Raw genomic sequence first — 21,613 nt, forward strand, 5'->3', positions numbered from 1 at the left:
GGACACTGTGATACACGGACTGACTGCTGACACACAGATGAACTGTTCAAGGTAAATAAACAATGATGCAACCAGCTGCAGGGCAAAAGAATACATAAACTCTTTTAGTCAATGATACAAAGATTAATATGAGGATGATGGAATTTGTAGTCTTATTCTGTTCATACCATTTACTGTATCAGTTATTGACATTGTTTTCTTTAGCTAATGTAAAGATGGTTTTGCTTGTAAAATATATAACTAGTTTTTCAAATTTCAACTGAAAGTAAGGTGCAAATTCAGACTCCGGCTCCAATTTAGTGGATTTTTATGTTTTTGAACCCTACTAACTCTGAGTCGTAGCTTTCCAACCTTTTTCAATCCACTCTCAAACTCCCAAACATTATTAAATCACCAAATGCAATTTATAAGTAAAAACAAGCACATAAACTCCCACAAATCCGATAAATATTAAAGCCTGACTGATATAGGATTTTTAAGAAAGATATTGATATTTGCAAATTTAAAAATTGGCCAATATTGTTTACTTTCCCTTCTTTTCGGAAACACAAAACATAAACAAAAATTATAAGCCATAATTAGTCATGTGTAGATAACATGACATAATGCAGTTTAAAAATACACTTTATTGTAATAAATAGTACTTTGTACTAAAGCACAGCTGTTCATTTTGTTTTGTGGTGGATTTGTGATTGCCAACAGGGGAGCTGCAGGGCGCCCTCTGGTGGACAAACTATGTAACTACAACACTCATAACATGATTGAAGGTCTGTCTTTCATCTCACCATTTTGTAAATTCTCATTTATCGCTGTTATAAACATAGATTCTGATTTATCTGCAATTTTCTTTATCAGCCGATAATTTCGGCATGTCAATTCATCAGTCAAGCTCTGATACTTGTATTAATACCTATGTTTCTATGACTTTATGTATATAATTTTTCTTTTTTTATTGCCGACCCCTCGGGGACATTTAAAGTGTCCCCCAACAGAATCCACAACCTGTTTTATTGTCTTCTAAAAGTCTAGTTTACAGACTAAAATTTGCGTTTTGGTTAATTAATAATTCAATATTTAATAATTTAGATATTCTTTAAACATAAACATCTGAGTGCTTTGTCTGTCTGTGTTTTCTGACCTACTGACAATGAGAAGGCAGTGTTTGTAGTTATAAAGATGAAATTCATGTCAGGCCCTGGCCCTCTTCCTCAGATATTAAGGCAACACACTGAGAGGGGCAGAGTGAATTTAAAAGACAAAGGTAAAGGATGAGGATCAGAAAAGAAAGAAAAAGAACATTTCTTTACCTTTACCTTCTCTGTGTGATTCATCACTGAGGTATTTAATCACTGTTAAGATGAATAATCTGCCAATATGAGACTGAAAGGCAGCAGGTAGTCTGGCAGTGTGTTCAGAGAGTCAGATGGCTCTTGAGGTAAACAGGACATCGACCTGATGAAGCCCAACCACAGAAGATCTGACTGTCTCTCAGCCAAATGAGCATATGCTGCTACGCTGCACAAACACTCACAAACCCCATCTCCACAACAACAAGGACTCATTTATCTCCATTTCTCTATCACTGCATCATCTGCAGAATGTAGTTAAACATCTAAATTATAAAAAGAGATAAATGCACAAATAAAATAATTAATAAAAACGAAAAAATAATTTAATGGTTTTGGCAGAAAAACAAGAAAACGCTCAGTTTTCATTTCAAAATGCAGCGGATGAGAATCTGAAGGTGACAGTCAAACAATATGAAACTACAGCAGCTACAGGGATCTTTTCGTCGGATGTCGTGCTGCTGTCAATATTAGAGCCTTTTCTGGTTTATGAGACCTGATGACAGACAAGAACCTGCAGGGAGAAACCAAACTACTACAGCTGCACATGACCCAGAGGCTGAACCACATAAAGAGCCTGCTGATGTGTGTGTAAGACACAAAAGTGTTGTGTGTGTTAGATCCCTTTAGACAAAGGGTCCAGACCACAACGCACTCACAGCCCACCAGCATCAACATTTAGTGCGTTTACATCCACTCGGGTATCTAAGTAATGATAAGGTTTGTAGTGAAGTGCTGAGTACTGAAGTACTCTAATACAAACAAAGGGTACTGTGACATACAAATACATTATCATGTGCAGGTGCATCTTTAACTCAAGTTGCAGTAATTAGTTAGTAAAACAATTGGATGGTAAATGATGTTGACCAATGATGACCGACAGTGTGGTGAGTGCAGCAGACTTCAGACAGCCAGAGATGCTTTTTATTATCCATAACAACAATACATTTTCATCACTCTGTACCTTGTGTCTGGTAAATACAGATTCATCAGGTACGACTTTGAGTTTCTTAGGACTGGATATGTACTGAGGCCTTTACCGATATTTATTTGAGAGTGTAAAAACATCTGAGAATGATATATCGGCCGATATCAATTTGCTTTACACAAACTACAAAAGAAAGATTTTTGACAAGGTTCCCTTAAATAATGCTTTTTTAAAAACAATTGTGACCAATGATTGTACGGGGCAGGACATCTTTCAATTAAAATATTCCAAAACATATCTTTAGCGTTACTTTTCTTGTGATTTATCGGCTGACATCTATATCTATGCCAAAATATCTGCAATGGGCTAATATCGGTCGGGCTCGAGGTGACACAAGCATAAAAGAGACATTAAAAAAAACAACTAAATAACAGTGCTCAAACCCAGAAGTGGTAGAATGAGCTCTTCTTAACTGCTGATGTCTTAAAGGCCTTTTCTCTTTATTGGTACTCCAGTTTTTCCACCTCAGCTAAGTGTCAAGTGCCGAGACAGTCTTTTGTGATACATCGTCCTCTTTTGATTTCCAGGCTACAAAAATCTGCATAGATCAATAAAAACAGAGACCAATGCTGACAACTAATTAATCAGGTCTTTAAACACATCATCGGTTTAGTGGCCTGAATAACAGCTGAGTCCTGCCAGCGGAGTCCTGGCTGCCCTCATGCCTGCAGTCATCGCTGTCTCACCCAGAATCACAGTAAACAAGGCTCTCTGGGGAATAACGGCTTTGCTATAAATCTGTCTCCTCTTGAAGCTAAATTGGGAGACACAGTTTTCATAGCTGGTAAAAAAAAAAACAACAACAACTGAAGGCTGCCTCGCTGACCAGGAGCTCTCTCTCCCTCAGATCTTGTTAATGAATTCAGAAACACAAAGCTTTTCCTGGGAGAAATCCGTGTGATCTCGTCCTGATGTGAACCAGGTTTACTGCCAGCCACAGCTCAGCAGAAAAAAAACACACCTCTCTTCAGACGTTTGGACTTAGAAGTGTTACTCAGACTGAAACACTGTATTTCACTACACATTAATCCAAATCTGGAGCTTTTCGTGAGATCAGAAACAATTGTTTTCTACTGGCAGACAGCTCACATAAAACTCTCAGTCCTCCTCTTCCGCCTTCCTCCTACTACCCTCCTCCTCTTCCTCCCACCTCCCTGCCTCATCTTCTTTCACCATCGGGTCAGCCTTGGAAAGAGCTGAGTAATACAATAAAATATGTGGGCTGGTGAATGTCACAACATTTGAAAGAGAGGCGATGTGTGTGTTAATTAAAGCGGCGCAAACGAGGGAGAATCTGTGGCGTATTAACACGGCGGAATAATACGATCACTCGGTCAGGTAAACACAGGGGAGAGGGGAGAGAGGGGAGAGAGGGAGAGGGAGGGAGGGCAGAAGATGGACTGGCAGAAGAAAAGAAAACAATGGGAATGAAAAAGAGAGAGAAGAGAGGAGGAATACCAAAATGACGAGCGGAAAGACAAAAGGCAGCAGAATAAAAATGACATAACAGAATTAAAACTTAGTCAATCAAATCTACAGGAGGGACAACAGGGAAAGATAAACACATTACCTTGGCATCATCTGCTGAGGGTCACTGGGTCATCTGGACACACATGGGCCGAGCATCTGTACGCACACACACACACTCACACCACAGAAACAAACACTCTTGTAACTTTTTAGGTTTTGAAGCTCTATGGCCTCAATAAAACCGTAAAATTAACTCCTTGTTGAAATAAACGGCTCTGCTTCCGTTTATTATCGTCTTATACTGCAGCCAAGGAAAATACCGGTTTTGATTGCCTTGCAGGTGCCTATTAAAGTCAAACTGAAATCACATGTTGTCATTCATTTTTGCAATTAAAATAAAGTCAACATGTTTTTTTTTGAAAGTGTGGTTTTTATCACTTAAAAAAAATAAAAGGGGGGTAATCTTACGGGAAATCAGTCTGAGACTGACAGCAGCTGAGACCTGACAGGGGACTGAGAGAAAAAGTAAACACACTAGCTCAGAAGCCATGTGCAGACAGTGAGTTGTCAGCAGGACCAGCGTCTAAACTGAACAGTGACGTTACGTTTACGTGCTGTTTAATGTGCAGCAGCAAAGCAGCTATCTAGCCTAAAAAAACGGCGTTAGCGGTGCACTTTTCTGGAAGCTAGGAAAAGATGTATGTTCATTTTTGTAGGTTAGATAAGACGGGGACTTTAACGTGAAGGCTAATGTTGATTGTTGTTCAAAGTCTGTGGCACTCGTGTTGCGTAGCACGCTGCTGTCTCTCTCTACGTCACCGTGGCTGCCTGCACATGAGATAACACTGATGTTTAAAATAAAGCAATTTAATTGGCCGTATGGAAACACGTTCTCTATCTAAGTATTGCAAAGACATGGTGAAACAAAAAAATGTATATAAACTAGAAAAGTCTTCCTTTTGGTTTCTGATTTATTTTTTCTCTAAGGAGAACACAGGAGGAGATATGCACTGTAGCAGACCAAAAAAATGCATTTAATTTCAGTTGGACATAAAAAAAACACGGCTTTGGTCAACAGTTTAGCAGTGTCCTACATCAGTGTTCAAGATTTAATCAACTACAGGTTATTGCAACAATACTTAAACATGAGTTCAGCTTACTACAAACACACTTCCAAAGATGGAGGAACAATTTAACACAACCTCTGTTTCTTCCGTGGTCGTGCTATAAGTACCATATATATATAATATATCTGATATAAATAATAATGACTCTGCTTTACATCATTGGATTCTTCACCTCCACCTCATTCATTATTTACTTGTTTAAGGACACAGTGTCATGTACCATTGCTTACTTACTTATTTAGATACTGGTTCATCTTCATTTTGCTTTTCTATAAAACTCTGAATGGCCTTGCTCCATCATATACTGCACTGCATGTACTCCGACCTCTCAGATCAGCTCCTGTGGCTCTAGTACTCTTGCTACCTTCAGCTTCTATGCTTCTAGTTGTTGGAGTAGCTTCCCTGGAGGACTGTTGCCTTTCAAAACTGAGCACTGCCTCCTTTGTAATCAAATAACTGAAAGCTTGACTTGCCTCAAAATAAATAACTGAAAAAAATCAAGGTCACTTACCCTCACTGGTTTCAGAAGAAGCTCCTCTTCAAACAGCTGATGTCGTCAACGCTGGAGGGCTCGATGATGTAGGCAGTTTGTGTTTGCGCATGTGTGTGTGTGTGTGATTGCGTTCACTGACCAAAGTGCACCCCTCACTTTTTCCTCATACATTTCACCTGCACGCTTCACTTTACGAAACACACATTCACTTATATCAGGAAAACCAGTGAGATAGTGTGTGTGTGTGTGTGTACATACAATACTGATCTGCTCCTGAGTCCTTCTGAGTCTTTGCATCTCTGGAGTGTCGGACACGATGCTGAACCCTCGACCTTTACTCTCTTCAAAATCCTTCTTATACTTCACCTGCAGGAGAGAAAGAGGGAGAGAAAAGATTGATGTTAAAGGAACATTCAGCCTCGAAATCATCAATTAGTGACGAACATAAATATTTCAATACTGATGCAACATTCAATAATAACTCAAATTAAAGACCGAGCTTCTTTGTAGAGCTGCCACGTCGGGTTAAAATTCAACAAGCGTACAGAGAAGACAAACAGTTCCTACACACACAGAAGGAGGGAATAGACCAGGCAGCATTGGAGCTACAACACAAAAAAGGGTTAGAGGCTGCAATCATAACTCTGTTCATGAGCAGATCACTGGAAGCAACAAAACCTCTCATAACAGTAATGATACAGAAGAGGGTCTGAAGGTGGATTTTACCTTTGAATGCGCCCACACAGCAGAAATAATTACACCCCTCAGCTTTCAGACAGAACGCAGCTACGATCAACTTCACACCGCGTGAAAAGAACTTTAAATATACAATAAGTGCTCCTCATACAGGGGGAACAGTGTTATGCAGGAACTGAAAAGGAAAGACCTTTAACATAGTGATTCAGACGCAGTTTTGGCCGATGATTCATTCTAATCAAAGTTAAAGTGCTAGATCGTCAGCTGATTGAGGTGACACATTTTCAGTCCGGTCTTCCTATAGTTTACACCCGTGATGCGGCACCCCTTTTGCACCGCAACACCTATACAGTACATATGCTGCACCCATACACACGCCTCAGTGTTATTTAGTTCACTTTTTTAAGTAAGTATCTTGCATGGACTCCATCCTTTGTCACATCCCATGAGCCAGTTTGTTAACCTCACAAGTAGGGCTGGAAATTAAACCTCAACGCTTTGAGTACTGACTAAAATGTTTCCACAGAATCAAATGTTGAAAAATGTCATTTATCAAAAGTTTAACCCTGAGAGATGTGATGAGGGCAACAAGCCAAAATGTGTTGGTCTCACAATAAAGTTGCTCTTTACGCCACAAGTGGTGCCGGAGTTTAGTACTTCTTCATGCACCTTCAAATTGGTTGTGCCAGTAGTCTCTGCTATTTAAATAATAGTAATTTAGCCAGTGGAGACTCAAACTAACACTGAATGTATCTGCTAACAAGTCCTGTGTGTCTCGCAGCCTGATGTCTCTTCGTCCTCTGAGTCACGGAGATCGTTGTCCAGAAATGATTATAAACACATCAGTGAGTGACATGTTCCTTCATTATGATTGACACACTTTTTACTGTAGTTTAACAAATGCACTATTTTCTCCTGTCTGCTTGATGAAAATAGAGGAAATGTAAAAATATTTATGTCTTCACTAGGAACCAATGGGCTTGGAGCTGAGAGACACAGACAGGAAGTATAGGACGGACTGACAAATGGTTTTTTTTGATGTTTCATGGGATTTGCTGACAACAAACAAAATACTGAATATTACCAGCCTGATTCCTCAAAGAGAGGTTTTGGGGGTAAAAACCACTATGGTTGTAAAGTTTTGACACCAGAACTGGATCATTGGTTTGCAGATGTTGTCAAGTGTCTCTGTCTGTTTTGGGGGATTATTCTATTGTATCTCAAATTACTTTTGGATTTCAGGTTTTGTTTTTTGGATCTTCTGCTCTTCTTGGATTTGTTCGTTTCCCAGACTGCCTGCTTCATCAGTTTTCACTCACTTGAACTGAACCTGCCCAGCTTTAGTGTCTGCATTCTGGTCCACATCCTTGTTTCCTGCGTTCATGCTCGGCAGCTTTAACACCGTAATTATAATGAATCAGTTAAAGTCAGTATATATATATATATATATATAAAATGTTGATCTCTGGACGGTCCAAACAGCTGCCGTCTTCATCGCCTTCAGCAAAGAATCACACTGAATTTAAACCCCCTCCAAAAAAAAAAAGATTGCTGTGTTACTGGCAACAGCAGGCAGAGTGGACAATTTAATACCCACAGATAACAACAACAGCAACTGAGCAGCAGGCAGTCATTTCATACTCCGGCCCTTCCTGCACTTCAGTTCGACCTTCAGAGGAAACACTGCAACTCATTTAACCATCAGTCATCAGAAACAGCCCATTAGCCCTCAGAGTTACGTAAGCCTATAAACTGCAGGAATATGACTCAGACAGTTAGGGTGTGTGTGTTACGGTATTCTGCTCTCACAGTGATTGTTCCCATTCTCCATAAAAAGCAGATTAAATCCCCATTCATCATCGTAAGCTCCCTGCAGAGCTAATACGACAAGCTAACAAGCTAAACCTCCCACACACACACACACGCGCGCGCGCACGTGCACACACGCACTGACACTGTGTCACACACACTCACACCTATGGAGAGTGAAAGTAACAAACATTCAGGGATGAAAACTGGAATCTCTTTTAGTTTTGGTAGTTCTCCAGTGAGCCAGAGTCACTGCACTGTTGGTGAACTTAGTGCAGGAGGAGGAATCTGATGGAGGACGGATCTCATCAACACGCTTTTTCTCCCAAGTCGTCACGTATGGACGCATGGTCAATAGTGTTACTTTTGTCAGACGAACTTAAACGAAATATATCCGTCAAAGACCTTTTTTCCCCCCCCGACTAAAACGAGACGATGACAATATCCTTAAACGCTGACTGTGACGACACTAAAATGGAATCCATAAAGTAAAATCGTTAATAAAATCTCGCTTTCTTTTTGTCAGTATAATGAGGAGACAAAATATTGCAGGTTGTACTTTCTCCCTCTAAATTTTCACTTGAACAGCGTGTTCATTTAGCGGTATTTATTTCTCCCTGCGCTTTGCACGCTGGCCGACCAGGGCGACATCTGGTGCGGGAGGAAAACGTTATCGAGCGACACCAAGGGGTCTTGACCAACAGTCCATTTGTGAGAAGTTGGGAGTGAGAATGTGCTGATCTAATGGAGGAGGATCTGATAAAACAATGATCTGATGGAGAACGGGGTCTGACAGAAGAGGGTTGGATTGAAGAAGGGTCTGTGATGGAGGTTGAGTCTGTTGGACAAAGAATCTGATGTGGGACGGACTTAAGGGAGGATGGATCTGATAAAGAGTCAGTCAGGTCACATGGTCACCTCCACTCCGCTGTACCGTAACCACTATGTATACTCACTATGTGCACCGTCACTGTCTGTTACAATCAGTTTCCAGGAGCAGGCCGTGAACGCTTCAGTGCTAATTTAAAGTGATTTCAACATCACCTCCAGGGAACAAAAGTAGAAGAAGACGAGGAGGGAGCAGGAAAGTAAAAAGAGGAAGAGGGTATGTTTCACAGAAATCTCTCTCCTGGAGGTAACACGGGAAATGAGGAGACATAACGAGGAGGAGGAGGAAAGTCCCTTTGACACAGAGGACACATACTGCAGGTGAAATTGTCACATCAAAAGTATCTACAGTGATGCAAATTTTTAGACGTCCCCGCTGTCCTCATTTCAATTTTCACGCCACAAAAGGAAAGATAAAATTGTGCCAAATAGATTTTTTATTTTTTATTTTTTTTAAATTGCCTCATCCATTATGTCAGGTGGCTGAACAGCGTGTCAGCGGAGAAAGGAGAGATCGGGCCAGATATTAAAAGGCGCTGAAAGGAGTTTGTGCTCAGATGAATCTAGTCTACAGCCATAACATCCACACAGACGGAGGCTGCGGCACCTCGTCTGCACCTTTGGGGACTTTAAGCATCTGTGTGTTGTCATTTGACTGCTAACTACTTAAGAGAACACTTTCTCTGATAACACCTCAAACCTCCAACATGCACTTCCTGTGCTCTTCTTCTTCTTCTTCTATCCCCTTACAATTATTTTGTATTGATTGCACTATTTCCTTCGCTCTTACTACTTTCCTTAGGTATTTACTCCAATGATGCTCTTACTAGTATTTATTGGCACTTAGAGATGCTGTATTGATGCTTTGGTGATGCTTATACAGTATGTTGTTCCTCAAATGTAAGCTTTGGATAAAAGTCTGCCAAACACCTGAACATTAAGGTGATCCATCATTGTTGTTACGGCACCGTGTAGCTGCTGCCATGTGTGACACTGCTTGTTTTGCCTTTTTTGTGTCTTGTTTAAGTCAGAGAGGTTGTAAATTAATTGCCCTAAAAAGAGACGAGAAGAGAGAAAACCGTATCCCGTGATTTGATGTGTGGACAGGACGAGGAGATACGAGGACTGTAAAACAACTGATCCATCGCGCGGCGGCGTTAAGCCAATCGGATCTGGTCTGATGCATCTGAAACTGGATTCGTGTCCACCACAGCTGGGTTAGAAACTGGTACCAGGAGCCAAATGTGGAAGCCTTTTTAAATGACAGGAGGAGGAGACAAAGACCGACCCATCTTTAAGAAACTGTCTAATCACAGACGCAAGTCGTTTCTTTTCTTGGTTCCCAGTGTAGTTTGTCTGGCTCTACTGTCCTCGTCTTGTTTTACTTCCTGTGTATGTGTTTCACTGATTGTCTAACGGTTTCACCTGTTCGTGATTATGTTCACCCCCACTGGTGTATTTAGTTGTTTAGTCTGACTTGTTGCGAGTTAATTTTTCTTCATTTTTGTTGTTGATGGCTGTGGTTACCAGTTTCTTGTCTTCCTCTTATGTTTCTGAATTGTACTCCTCGTTTTTCCTCTGGTCGCCTGTGGATTTATGGACTACTAATGTGTTTTCATTGCATGTCTCTGAACTATGAACCCCACGTCTCCTGTTAAGTCTCACCTTTTTGTTCCAATAGATGTTTATAATTTAGCTGCTCGCTCCCGTGTCGGCAATCACGCCCAAAACCCCTGTTTCCCGTTTCTAAACTAGACAGTTCTACTTTAAAATAAAACCCAACGTGATGCTAAAATTTGAAGAACTTTCTCAGGTAGGAGAAGAGCACAACGGTTGAACAAGAGAGAAGCTTGATGGAGATTAAGATGCAGAGGGAGACGAGGACAGAATGAATGAATGTGTAAATCTCTGGTCTGTAAATGGCAAACTGCTAATAAATGGATTTTTATGAGGGCAGAGCAGGACAACAAACACAAACACACATCCCGTGACAAACAGCACGTCCCTTCTGCTGACTGCTGAGTGGACATCTGTCCTTTTGTACTGCAGTGCTGGGCACACACACACACACTCTCTCACACAGGATGAGGACATATGGCGCAGAAGTAAAGCAGGTTTATTTTCTCAAACGTGATCTTTGCATCAGTTTTGTGTGTCACTAAATCAGCTCAGTGACTCATCTCGCCTTCAGGATGCAGAACCGTCAGAGCAGCTCCTACTGACACACCTGGCCGTTTGTTTTCATCTCCGTGTGGTGCCAGAGGGACGGAGATATGAGCCAGAGAGCTGCTTTAAACCAGATGTTAGTCAGACAGTTACCGTGAACTGTGTGTCGACAAAACTGAGAGGATCTGAATGTAAAGCGAAAAATGTAGCTTTCCAATTCAATATCCGGATATCCTTTGTCAACAAGTTCTATCTCTCGGTCGTGACACAATAACGTAGCAGTCAGTGGTGGAGTCCTAATTCCTTTCCCCACTTCTGTTGACAAGAATATTAACTAGTTTCTTTACCTGACGGCTGAAGAAGATCGGGATGAACAGGGAGATCTGCTGGATCTCAGAAGCCAGATTTCCATCCAAATATAACAACTTTAACTAGAAATTCTGCATAATGAAATGCTAATGAATTTAAATTTCCATCCATTACACAAATATTAGGAGTTGAATGCAACGGGACAAACAGCTGGTGGAGGTAATTCTCCAGTCGGTGACATTAAACTATCGCGGAAAAAGACGCATTGACGTGACGTCATTAAAAGAGCTGCAGTCGAAGCTCAAATGATGGAAAACAATGTGGGAAAAAATGACATTTCTGTTAGTTCCATGTGTTAATGTGAGGAAGGTTAGAGCCTCGTCATCGCTCCAAAAACATCTGATGCTTTCGTCTCTTCAGTGGACGTTTATTAAGTCACATGCTTCAAGGGGCGGCTGTGGCTCAGGGGGTCGTGCGGACTTATCAGAAGGTCGTCAAGTTCAGCAGTATAATGAGCATTTACGTCATCATTTACTCACTAAGTCTGTTGCCTCTGTCGCGTTTCCCACCTCGCTTCAAACGTTTTTGGGATACTTCTTTCCAGTTTTTGGCATTTCCACTCGCATACGCATATTCAAAATGCACATGAAGGCATGTGAATGGAATAACATTTGGTGACGCTGCTTGAGGACAGCTACCTGCTCAGGGATGATTCATCACCTGAGGCCTGCAGAGTGTGCATCAGTGCGTTTACCTGGCTCTGCAGCTCGCTCTGCTGTCTCAGTCTCAGGTTCTCTGGTGTGTCGGCCACGATGGTGAACGACGTCTTGGGGTAATGTCTGAAAAAGAGAAAGAGCAGGGTTTCATATAACACAAAACACAGCGGAAGAGTAGAGAGGGAGACAAAGGAGTTAAAATCCAAAGGACGACACTGAACCATAGAAAGAAAACACAATATTAATAATAACCAATATTGCGACTGCAATTTAAAATGCCATTATTTTTTAGCTCTTTATCTTCTGTATTATTCAAAACAGACAAGCAATAAATCACTGTATAGTATAACCAACTCAGCATTACATAAACATAAAGGGCCAGGCCTATAGTTATGAAGAAATTAGGGAATGCATGAATTGCATAAATAATTATTATGAGCAATGGTGGAGAAGAAGTATCATAATTAGTTAAGTCATGGCATAAAATAATATGATAATATATATGTTATATATATGAATATATATATATAATAATCAGGTCAGCCGACCTACAGACGACAAGTTCACCACCGTTTGTTATACAGTAAGCGCTCATACAAAACCCAAAGTTCAACCACCAATTAACGAGTCCATTCCTCAAATCTCCACAAGAGTCCATCTCTCAACAAAAAATTCCCTGTTTGACACTAAAGTTTACGCAGTAAATCACAGTGTGATCGCATTAAATCTCGTTTTATCATATCGCGATTTTATCGCAAATGCAATTAATCATTCAGCCCTACTACAATCCTTAAAATAAACTGTTGTGGTAGTTTGTAGCAAAAAACAACCACTTGTATCTCACTAGATTATGAAAAGATGATGGTTATGACAGCGACAGGACATCACAGATTCAAACAAACCAACAGAGAAGAAAAGGGTGCCTTTTTATAACCGTATGTGAGAAGAAGACACTGGAGATGAATCATCATTCATTATACTGTCACATCTATTCCACTCTCAACCGATGATTCATCTGAGAAACATAAAAATGGATATGATGAATTCTGAAACTGTAAACCTCGAGGTCAAGTTTATGAGACAAATTCTTTGTAGATTGCATCAGCACACATCTCCAACCGTCTCTGCAACATTTTCAGGAATCGTCCCTCTTAAATGCCCTTTGAGGTGTATTTGCATGCAAACTATTATTGCTGCTGATAGCTGTTTATTCAGCCCTGGTTCTCCACACCTGCAACTGAGCCTTCTGAAATGATCCAAATACAAGAAAAAGACAAAAGGAAATGTTTCTTCTCAAGTTTAAAACAAATATATGCTTGTCTTCTCACCGTCACAGGAACACTTAGTCACCATTCATTAGATTGTCTCACTCTGTAATAAGTCATTTTGTTTAATTAATGTCCCTTTTAACAATAAAGGCCGCAGCCTGAAAAATCTCAGCGCCCTTCCCATGCGGCAAGTAACCTTAATGATTAAATGATGACATTAGCAGGAACAATGACCCATTGAGAAGTCAAAAAGTCACAAAGCAACACCCTGCCTCCCTTTATCTCACTTGGCCTTTTGGTTTCTAGTTAATGACCTTAAGATATATGTTTAGTCTTCTGTATTTAAAAGCAGCATCAGTGAGTTTGGATTTAAAGCTTTTGTCTGCACAAACACGCAACATAAAGGACAATCAGTATGAGGGTGGTGGGTGGCAGACTACAGAGGGTGGGAAACAATCCCAATCTCCACCTCGAGGAATTTTTTAAGTTATGTTTATTGTAACGGTGTTAAGCCCAGGAAGAGACGCCCTCTCTTTTTGGTCATTGTTTTCTGAAAATGTAGCAAATAGGGCTAAAACTCAATTACTAAAAAGGATTGATGGAAAGTCTTTGCTTTGTTAAATCCACATAAATATACACCGCACTTTTTGGAGCTGACAATTATTACTGTTGCATAATGCGCTTACCCTGTGAACAAGTGACGACAATGTGATTTGATGCCGCGGATTGCAACTTATAAATAGGATGGATAGATGGATAGATAGATATTTACAATCTAAGATGTATAGCCAACAGAAGTGCAACCGTGCAAATAGCGAGCAACAAAGAAGAGACAGGCCAGAGAAAAAAAAACATTTCAAGCTAAAAGAAAACAACAACAGCTCTGAACGACAATGATTCAGCACCTGAGCAGAAAGCACCGGTCTACAAATCAAGTCCACAGGTTAGAGGCGAAACAAGCTAACGGCAACGTTAGCATTTAACGTAAATCATGATTGCTAGTTGAGATGAAGGCTAGCAAAGATAAGGCATAATTCTTAAATGTCTAAATGTGCGTTTGTTGTTCTTGTTCTCCTCTGGCTAGTCCCTGACTTTGGCCTAGAGTGAGTACGCCCTTAGACATCTCCTGGAAAACTACACCCATTTCAAAGGGTTAGTGGAGCCACAGCTGTTCAGTACTGTAACCTCTCAAAACGTATTGCCCTCCCCCCACAAAACAAGGACCTTTTCAGCAAATGAAATTATGACTGAGGAACTAAATGCACTCTCTGGTTCACCAGGAACCCTAAGATTTATATATGTGAAGTTTCTTTTTGCTGTGGAAACCTGAAGGACGTAGTTAGGTAGGTAGTAGCAGAAAGAACCCCGTCTTACTGTCAGCTGTATTTGTCATAGACGGTCCTTCAATTGCTGGGTTAACTGTTCCCATTCACTAAGGTTTGGTTCCCAGAGGTGTCTGGCCAAGCGTGCTGCAAGATTCATGACAATCTTTTTACATTTCACCACATACAAAAAGCTAAAACAATCTTAACAATACCAAACATTTGCTTGTTCCAGCTCCTCAGCTGGGAGGATGTCTTGCTTTTTTACCGTTTTATATTGTTTTCACTGTTTGTTAGTCACCTTATGTCAACTCTTTTATAAAAACAGTGACTGTGGGCTGACTCATAACTGCTGCTAATGGCTTCCTAATGGCTCAGTTGTGGAGCTGCCTTTGTGACAGTGATCTACGGTGGGTCGACGAAACAGAAACAACACAATGTGAACAAGGATATTTAACACAGATAATGGTGAATCACACAAAAAGGCAGCTGGATTAGCATAGCATGAGAACACAGACAGAAAGACTGTGATCACAAAGACGCAATTATATTCTTAATCAATTGATCAAATGTTTGGTCAACGAAATATCCCCAAAAAATGAAATAATGGACCAACAGTCCAAAATGCAAACACATTTAACTTACAGGAATATAAAACAGAGCAAACAGCAAGTTCTTACACTGAATCACCAGGAACCAGATCATTTTTAACTATTCAATCAATCAAGAAATGAATGCATGACATTTTGTAATATATAAATAAAGTAAGGCATAATATCTACTGGATATATTCTATTAAGAGTATTTTATATGCTCTTAAAGATTACTGTATGTCTGTATTCTGTAGTCTTCATATTTTGTGTGTTTTCTTAATCTATTATTTTATCAGTTTATTTCTGGATAGCTACAGTTTGGGAAAGTCAAATAACAAAAATCAATCAGTACAAACACTTACAAGATGAGTAATTTACTGTAATTCAGTTTTCTTTTGCAGCTGAAGCTTGTTTAGGAATCCGGCTATATTTCATGGAGAATTCTTAAAAATCGACTTCACATCTCATCTTGACATCTTGGTCGTCATTAACTGCTATTTTAATTCACAAATACATGTTGATTACAGTATGTAATAGGCCTACATGTGAAATGGATGGTGTGTAAAAAACAGTGTGCAGACTCGAAATAAGAATAAAATATTCGGGTCGTACAGGCGTAATAAACAATGGGTAAAACTATGGTGACGAAGAAGAGACACAGGGAGGAAACCAGTTAACTCTGGTTAAATGGTGGCTGGTAACGTCTCTGAGCAGCTGGAGGAGCTCTTGACAACACCGGAGAGAGACACAGCGTCTTGCCTTCCTCGGAGCTGGCTGATTCATTGTGTGTGTGTGCGTGAATCATCGATGCCAGCAGCATATTCAGCAGCACAGTTTGACCACTCCACTGAACTGTCCTTCACTCCTCTCTTCCTCCCACTTCACCTCCTTCTTCCTCCCACTCTCATTTTAACATTTTCTCTCTCCCACACACACCCTCTCTCCCTCTCTTGTCAGCATTTAGAGGGATGATTTGTTCCTGCAGGGTGGACGTTCTCTAGAAACGAAGCAGGTAAACTTGCTTCTGTACAACCAAATTATCTAATCACAAAAATATTTACACCCTCAGCTACTCTGAGTAACATCTTCTATCTGAGTCTTTCAGCTTATCCTAAAATCCTTTGAATGAAATCTTTATGGTGTAAAACACACATTTCAAACATTATTGTGTCTTTTGGTTTAAGGTTAAAAGACCCCAGTGATTGAAGCTGAACATAATTGTACTGACTGAAAAATATGCTTATTAGAAGAACAGAAAATAAACATTTCCAATTAATTCATTCAATTGAGTTAAAGCTGCAATATTTTTTCATTAACATAAATCAAACAACAGTAATAAAACCAGTGCTGATGGTCCTGGAATCAGAGACAAAAAGTGTAAAGGGAAGGAGTCGCACAGTGATTTATCACCAGACTCTGCACTTCCCCCTCAACTCTAACCCTTTTGAAGCCTCAAGATTGGCACTTTGGCTGCCGCCATCTTGTTTTTTTGGAGCCAGAAATGACATGCTTGGACGAGAAGGTGGTAGCCCCGCCCTAAAGCCTCCCTTGCCTCCTGGTCTATGTTCCTCTAAATGGGACCATAATTTACTAAATGAACATCATGCTGTGTTGAAGAAGACTTGAAACTAGCGACTGAGACTATAAACTCATCAGGAAAGTGTTTACTGAGGGAATAAATCAGGTGAGAGGTAGAAACATTTTCTCATAGACTTCAATACAATTGGACTTCTTTTTTTAGTGGAGTCGCCCCCTGCTGGCCGTTAGAAATAATGCAGGTTGTCCAATCAGACCCAGAGGTTGGCCGCTTGGTCCTGCTGAAAAAAAAATCTGATAAATGCTACTTTACAGAAAAGAAAGTCAAAGAATTTTTATTCTGAGGGCTTATATTCAAGAATATATTTTTATGGCTCCATCATTACAACAAAAGGACAAATAACATGTCTTGTGCATCATCACTTGCTTGATTCCCCTTTTAAACATATATAAATCTGTGAGGTTAACGAGTTTTACTGCAGACGTACTGTACTGCAAACAGACGAGGAGGGGCTGTGAGCTGTTTCACTACTGAACACCACTGATCCTGGAGGTCAACCACAACACACAGACTGGGAGACAAGAGTCCTAACGTTACAAACTGCATCATTATATTGTTGTTGTAGATGTTTTATTTCCTTCTCTGCATTTTACTCGGCAGTTATAATTATAGTAATGATAATGGGTCACAAACAGTCTGCGGTGGTCTCTACATGTCTGTGGCTTTTAACTGATACTTAGTAGGAGATCCTAAACAGTCATCATGATCTTTACTCGACTGTCTGTCTCACAGGATGTTCGTCTCCACCATCAAAGTAAATCTACACTCGCAATGAGTCTATTATAGATCCCTTAAATCTTTTACTGCTTGCGTCTCTCTGTGTGTGGAAGTGAATATCATCAAGACAGTTTGCACAGTGTGCCATATCCTCAAACCAAGTGACTACAACAATCTTCATTACACAATAGCACTATGTGTCTTTTTCTTCTTCCTGTTATTACCCTTTGTAGCAGCAAATTACCACAACAAAGTTAAGATCAGAAAATGTAGTGTCTGTAATAAGTCGGTTATCGTTGACCATGATATCAACAATAGGCGTAAAGGAGCTTCTAAACCACAGAAACATGTTAACTACCACATCATTAAAAGGTACCCTGTGGCGTTTTCAACCACTGGCAGCGCTATGGAGCGATGTTTGTATTAGTGGGTCCTCGTTTTATTTCACATTTGTGATATATTCCTGCCACAGAAGTAGCTTCACGCCCAATTCATTCACAACTCTCTCTCTCTTCCTGACCTCTAACAGCTCAATACGGGCGTTTAACTATTTAGTTTACCAGTCAGATTTGGCCACAATCATCACATTCACTTCCTGCTCATCAGATCCAGGCCCAGTTCGAGCTCAGGACGCATCCATCACATCCACATGTTCAGCACTTTCTTCATCCATTCATCAAGCCCATCCTCACCAGAAAAACAGCCATATAGGTCGGTTGTTATGCAGCTCATTACCCATAATAACGTTTTTAGTTAGGACGCAACCTCTAGTGTCAGAAGAAGTCAGGTGACGTAGTATAAAGTCCGTGTAAGGAGGGTGGCGGGGTTGGTGGACGAGCGAAGTGGGGGCCCACAGAGATACTAGAAGGAATAGTCGTGGATGTGGGGAGGGTCCAGAATTTTTTGCTAAGATACCAAGATTCAAGTCCGGTGTGAAAGTTAAAGTTGACATAACATAACATTTTGCAGATGACTTATATCATGTGACCTACATTACTTACATCCTGTTACTTACTTAATGTACTTCTTTTAACCCAAACCACAATCTTTTTCTAAACCCAACCAAGTACTTCTGTTGCCTAAAACTTACCAATCTACAGCATTTTTCCCGTACGCCTGTTGCTACTTGCCAACACTCGTTACACTTGATTTGGGACAGCTGACAATCGACCAATCTTATAATTTAGGTATGAGGACGTGTTGCTTCTTTATCTTCAGCACCCACTAAAAAAATAGCACGTAATCACGATGGGTTCTCCCAGTAGTCGAAGATTCAATGCTTTGGTGGGCGGAGCCTGATTCAACTGTCAATCTCACAGTGGAAGTTTCGCAGCGAAACAAGAGTCACGCCTATTACAATATACATGTCAATGTTTAATGCTGTAAATAAATATGTAAAAAGAAAAAAAAAAAAACTTTCAATAAATGTTTTTCAAGTGCGTGAATAAATCCAAAATTGTAACCCTAACCCTGCGGCGTCAGCGCGCATGTGTAGGCGTAGCCCTAAACTTTGATGATGATGAGGTCTATCCTGATTTCATTTACAAGCAAACTCCACCGAGCACCTTTAAGAAACAATAATTCAATTCTCTATTTTCAAACAAATATCATAAATACTGGAACAGGAAATTTCAAAACCCAAACTAAAATAAAAAGATTGAAAAAAATCAACCAAACTATAATATGTATATAATATAATTATAATATAATACGTCACTTTAAGGAAAGCTAAAGAAGCAACAGCATCTTTTGTCAAAGATTTGTCAAAGAGGAAAACAACAATAGACCACAGACACTCTGCTCAGTGTAAATCTCATGTGTTTATATGAAGTCTCATGTCTTTTAAGTCAAATAAATGATTTTAAAATGATGATTGTAGCTCCTCAAACTTTAGGTTCTGCTGATTCTTTGTCTTTCCTTTCTGCTTCCCTCCTGTTTCTTTCTCCTCTATTTCTGACTTTCCCTCGTTCTGTTTGCGTCATGTCACAAACACAGAAAGACTTCCTGTCGAGGCTTAGTTAGCCTGTCAGAGACCGCGACAGAAAAACACAGCCAGAGGCGACTTTGAGAGTGTGTGTGTGTGTGTGTGTGTGTGTTCCCTTTGTTTCACTTCTGTTACTCATAGTTTTGGTCTTATATAAACACACACACACACAAACTAATTTCGTCCTTAAGTTTCACTTCACCTGCTGCCGTCGCTACTGGCAACCATGAATGCTTTGTTCATTTGGTGCAACCCAATCCTTTGAGACAAAGAGCGGCTCTGTGGGATATTTTACACAAACACACACACACACACACACACAGCTATCCAAGGTAACTCTGTTCTGGCTGGACAAGCAGCTCGGGACAATAACAGAGTTTGTGTGGAGTCTTTAACGGCCAGCTGACGTCCAGACGACTGCAGCAGACAAACAGGCCGCTCGGTTCTTTGCATAGTTTGGGTTTTTACTGGCCAGGAACAAACTCAAAGATTCAATTGGACACATTTCTGCTCCAGCCACTGAAACTAGTCTTCACCCAAGTTGGAGGACTCGAAACAGTCAGATTAAAAACAAAACAGTAAAAAAGAATCGTTGCTGAGGAGGCCGAGGTTATCCTGACTTTTATGGATACAAGCTTCAAAATACACTTCCCATAATGCAACTTGATAGCGTCTTTCATTAGCCCCCCTGTCTGGTAAACACCCAAGTGTTTCAACCTGAACACTTGACAAAGCTCCTCCAGACATTAATCTTAATGTGAACACATTGCTGAACATAGTACCATTTAAATTGATTTTTTTCCCAATTACACTCTTGTAAAAAAAACAGCACCAACTAATAACTGACTTATTCAGAGTCGGGTCTTGGTGGCAGCAGACTAAGCAGGGTATTCCCGACATCTCTCTCTCTCTACCAGTTGGTTGTGCCCTGAAAACGTCCAAAGGAAGGCACCCACACTCGGGGCAGAAGCGCACTCCCAACCCGAAGGGCGCAATCCACCGTTTTCCGAGAGAGAACCACGGACTCAGGACGGATTACCTTCTGAATGGATTTGTACTCTCCACACCTCGGCTGAGCCTTGAGATCCTGCATGAAAACAATATCTTAATACACGCAGGCAGAATTTGACCCCACTATCTCCCAGCTGTCACCTAGACAGGTCAACACAGTAATTAGACATCAGCAACAACATGGAAGCGGACATTAAACCAACAGGAAGGGATGACAGAAGAAATACCAGCAGCAGAGACAGCAGAGGCAAAAATAAAAACTCAAATCTCCTGAATTACCACTGTTAAGATCCCACATCCTGAGCTGAAAGCAATGCCGAGCTTTTGATCTCAGCTCTGATGTAATGACGGGAGATTGTGTCGGTGAAAGGAACTAAACTTTTTAATTTACCTTCTGAATGGATTTGTACTAAACGTAAATGAGCTGCAACCTTGATAATGAACGCTAGCAAATAAAACCTGAAAGCAGGTGGAAATACTGCATGGGTTTATCTAACAGTTTTACTTTGTGTTTGTGTGTGTGTGTGTGTGTGTGTGTGTGTTGTTTACCCAACAACAAATAAATTCTAGGATGAAAACTAATTACACACACTGCTTCACAAACACTAAGGTGTTTTGTACTTTCCTCATCATGATATGAGCTAAATATAACCTCCACAAAAACAACAGGAAGAAACACACACGCACACACACACACACACACACACACACACACACACACACACACACACTGTCCAATAATACTCTCATACACATCCTGCTTTTCTCTTACAGCTTGGTTAAGACACCAGATTTACATTACACCACAGTGTGTGTGTGTGTGTGTGTGTGTGTGTGTGTGTGTGTGTGTGTGTGTGTGTGTGTGTGTGTGTGTGTGAGAGAGAGAGAAATGCAGAGGGTGTGTTGCGGATACAAATTTAGATTTACCATTGTCTGTAATGTTGCAGTGGCATTTGCCAAACGACGGCAGTCTGCTCGCTCCCAGCAGCAGTGACGCACACAAGTCTAACAGAGCGTTCAGACGAAGAAAAGCAACCTCATCTCTGCAGGTTTAAATCCGAAGAATGGAAATTTATTTGTTGCACATCCAAATTCTGACAATTGACAGTGATT

At 40.5% G+C, this 21,613-nt stretch overlaps 2 protein-coding genes across 13 annotated transcripts in view; both read right to left on the reverse strand.

Annotated features, from left to right (window-relative positions):
- LOC119913293 (nebulin-like) overlaps positions 1 to 5,659 on the reverse strand; it is a 71,408-nt gene extending 65,749 nt beyond the window's left edge. For 9 of the 11 annotated variants that reach the window (XM_038732758.1, XM_038732772.1, XM_038732749.1 and 6 more), the window contains exon 1: positions 3,905 to 4,096. The gene's annotated coding sequence lies outside the window, so the exon portion shown is untranslated. Of the gene's footprint in view, positions 1 to 3,904; positions 4,097 to 5,165 lie in introns of those variants that run through there. The other 2 variants (XM_038732710.1, XM_038732702.1) reach the window with 2 other exon arrangements.
- Positions 1 to 21,613, reverse strand: part of LOC119913373 (LIM zinc-binding domain-containing Nebulette-like) — a 114,915-nt gene that overhangs the window by 72,240 nt on the left and 21,062 nt on the right. For both annotated transcript variants that reach the window (XM_038732798.1, XM_038732789.1), the window contains exons 3-4: positions 12,047 to 12,131; positions 5,683 to 5,790 (exon numbers count right to left, since the gene is read on the reverse strand). In XM_038732798.1, the coding sequence (XP_038588726.1) occupies positions 5,683 to 5,790; positions 12,047 to 12,131 (193 nt within the window). The remainder of the gene's footprint in view (positions 1 to 5,682; positions 5,791 to 12,046; positions 12,132 to 21,613) is intronic.

This window comes from Micropterus salmoides, unplaced genomic scaffold (genome assembly GCF_014851395.1).
Source record: "Micropterus salmoides isolate LMB-PRFRI ecotype aquatic unplaced genomic scaffold, ASM1485139v1 Ms_hic_scaffold_1, whole genome shotgun sequence".
Lineage (NCBI taxonomy): Eukaryota > Metazoa > Chordata > Actinopteri > Centrarchiformes > Centrarchidae > Micropterus > Micropterus salmoides.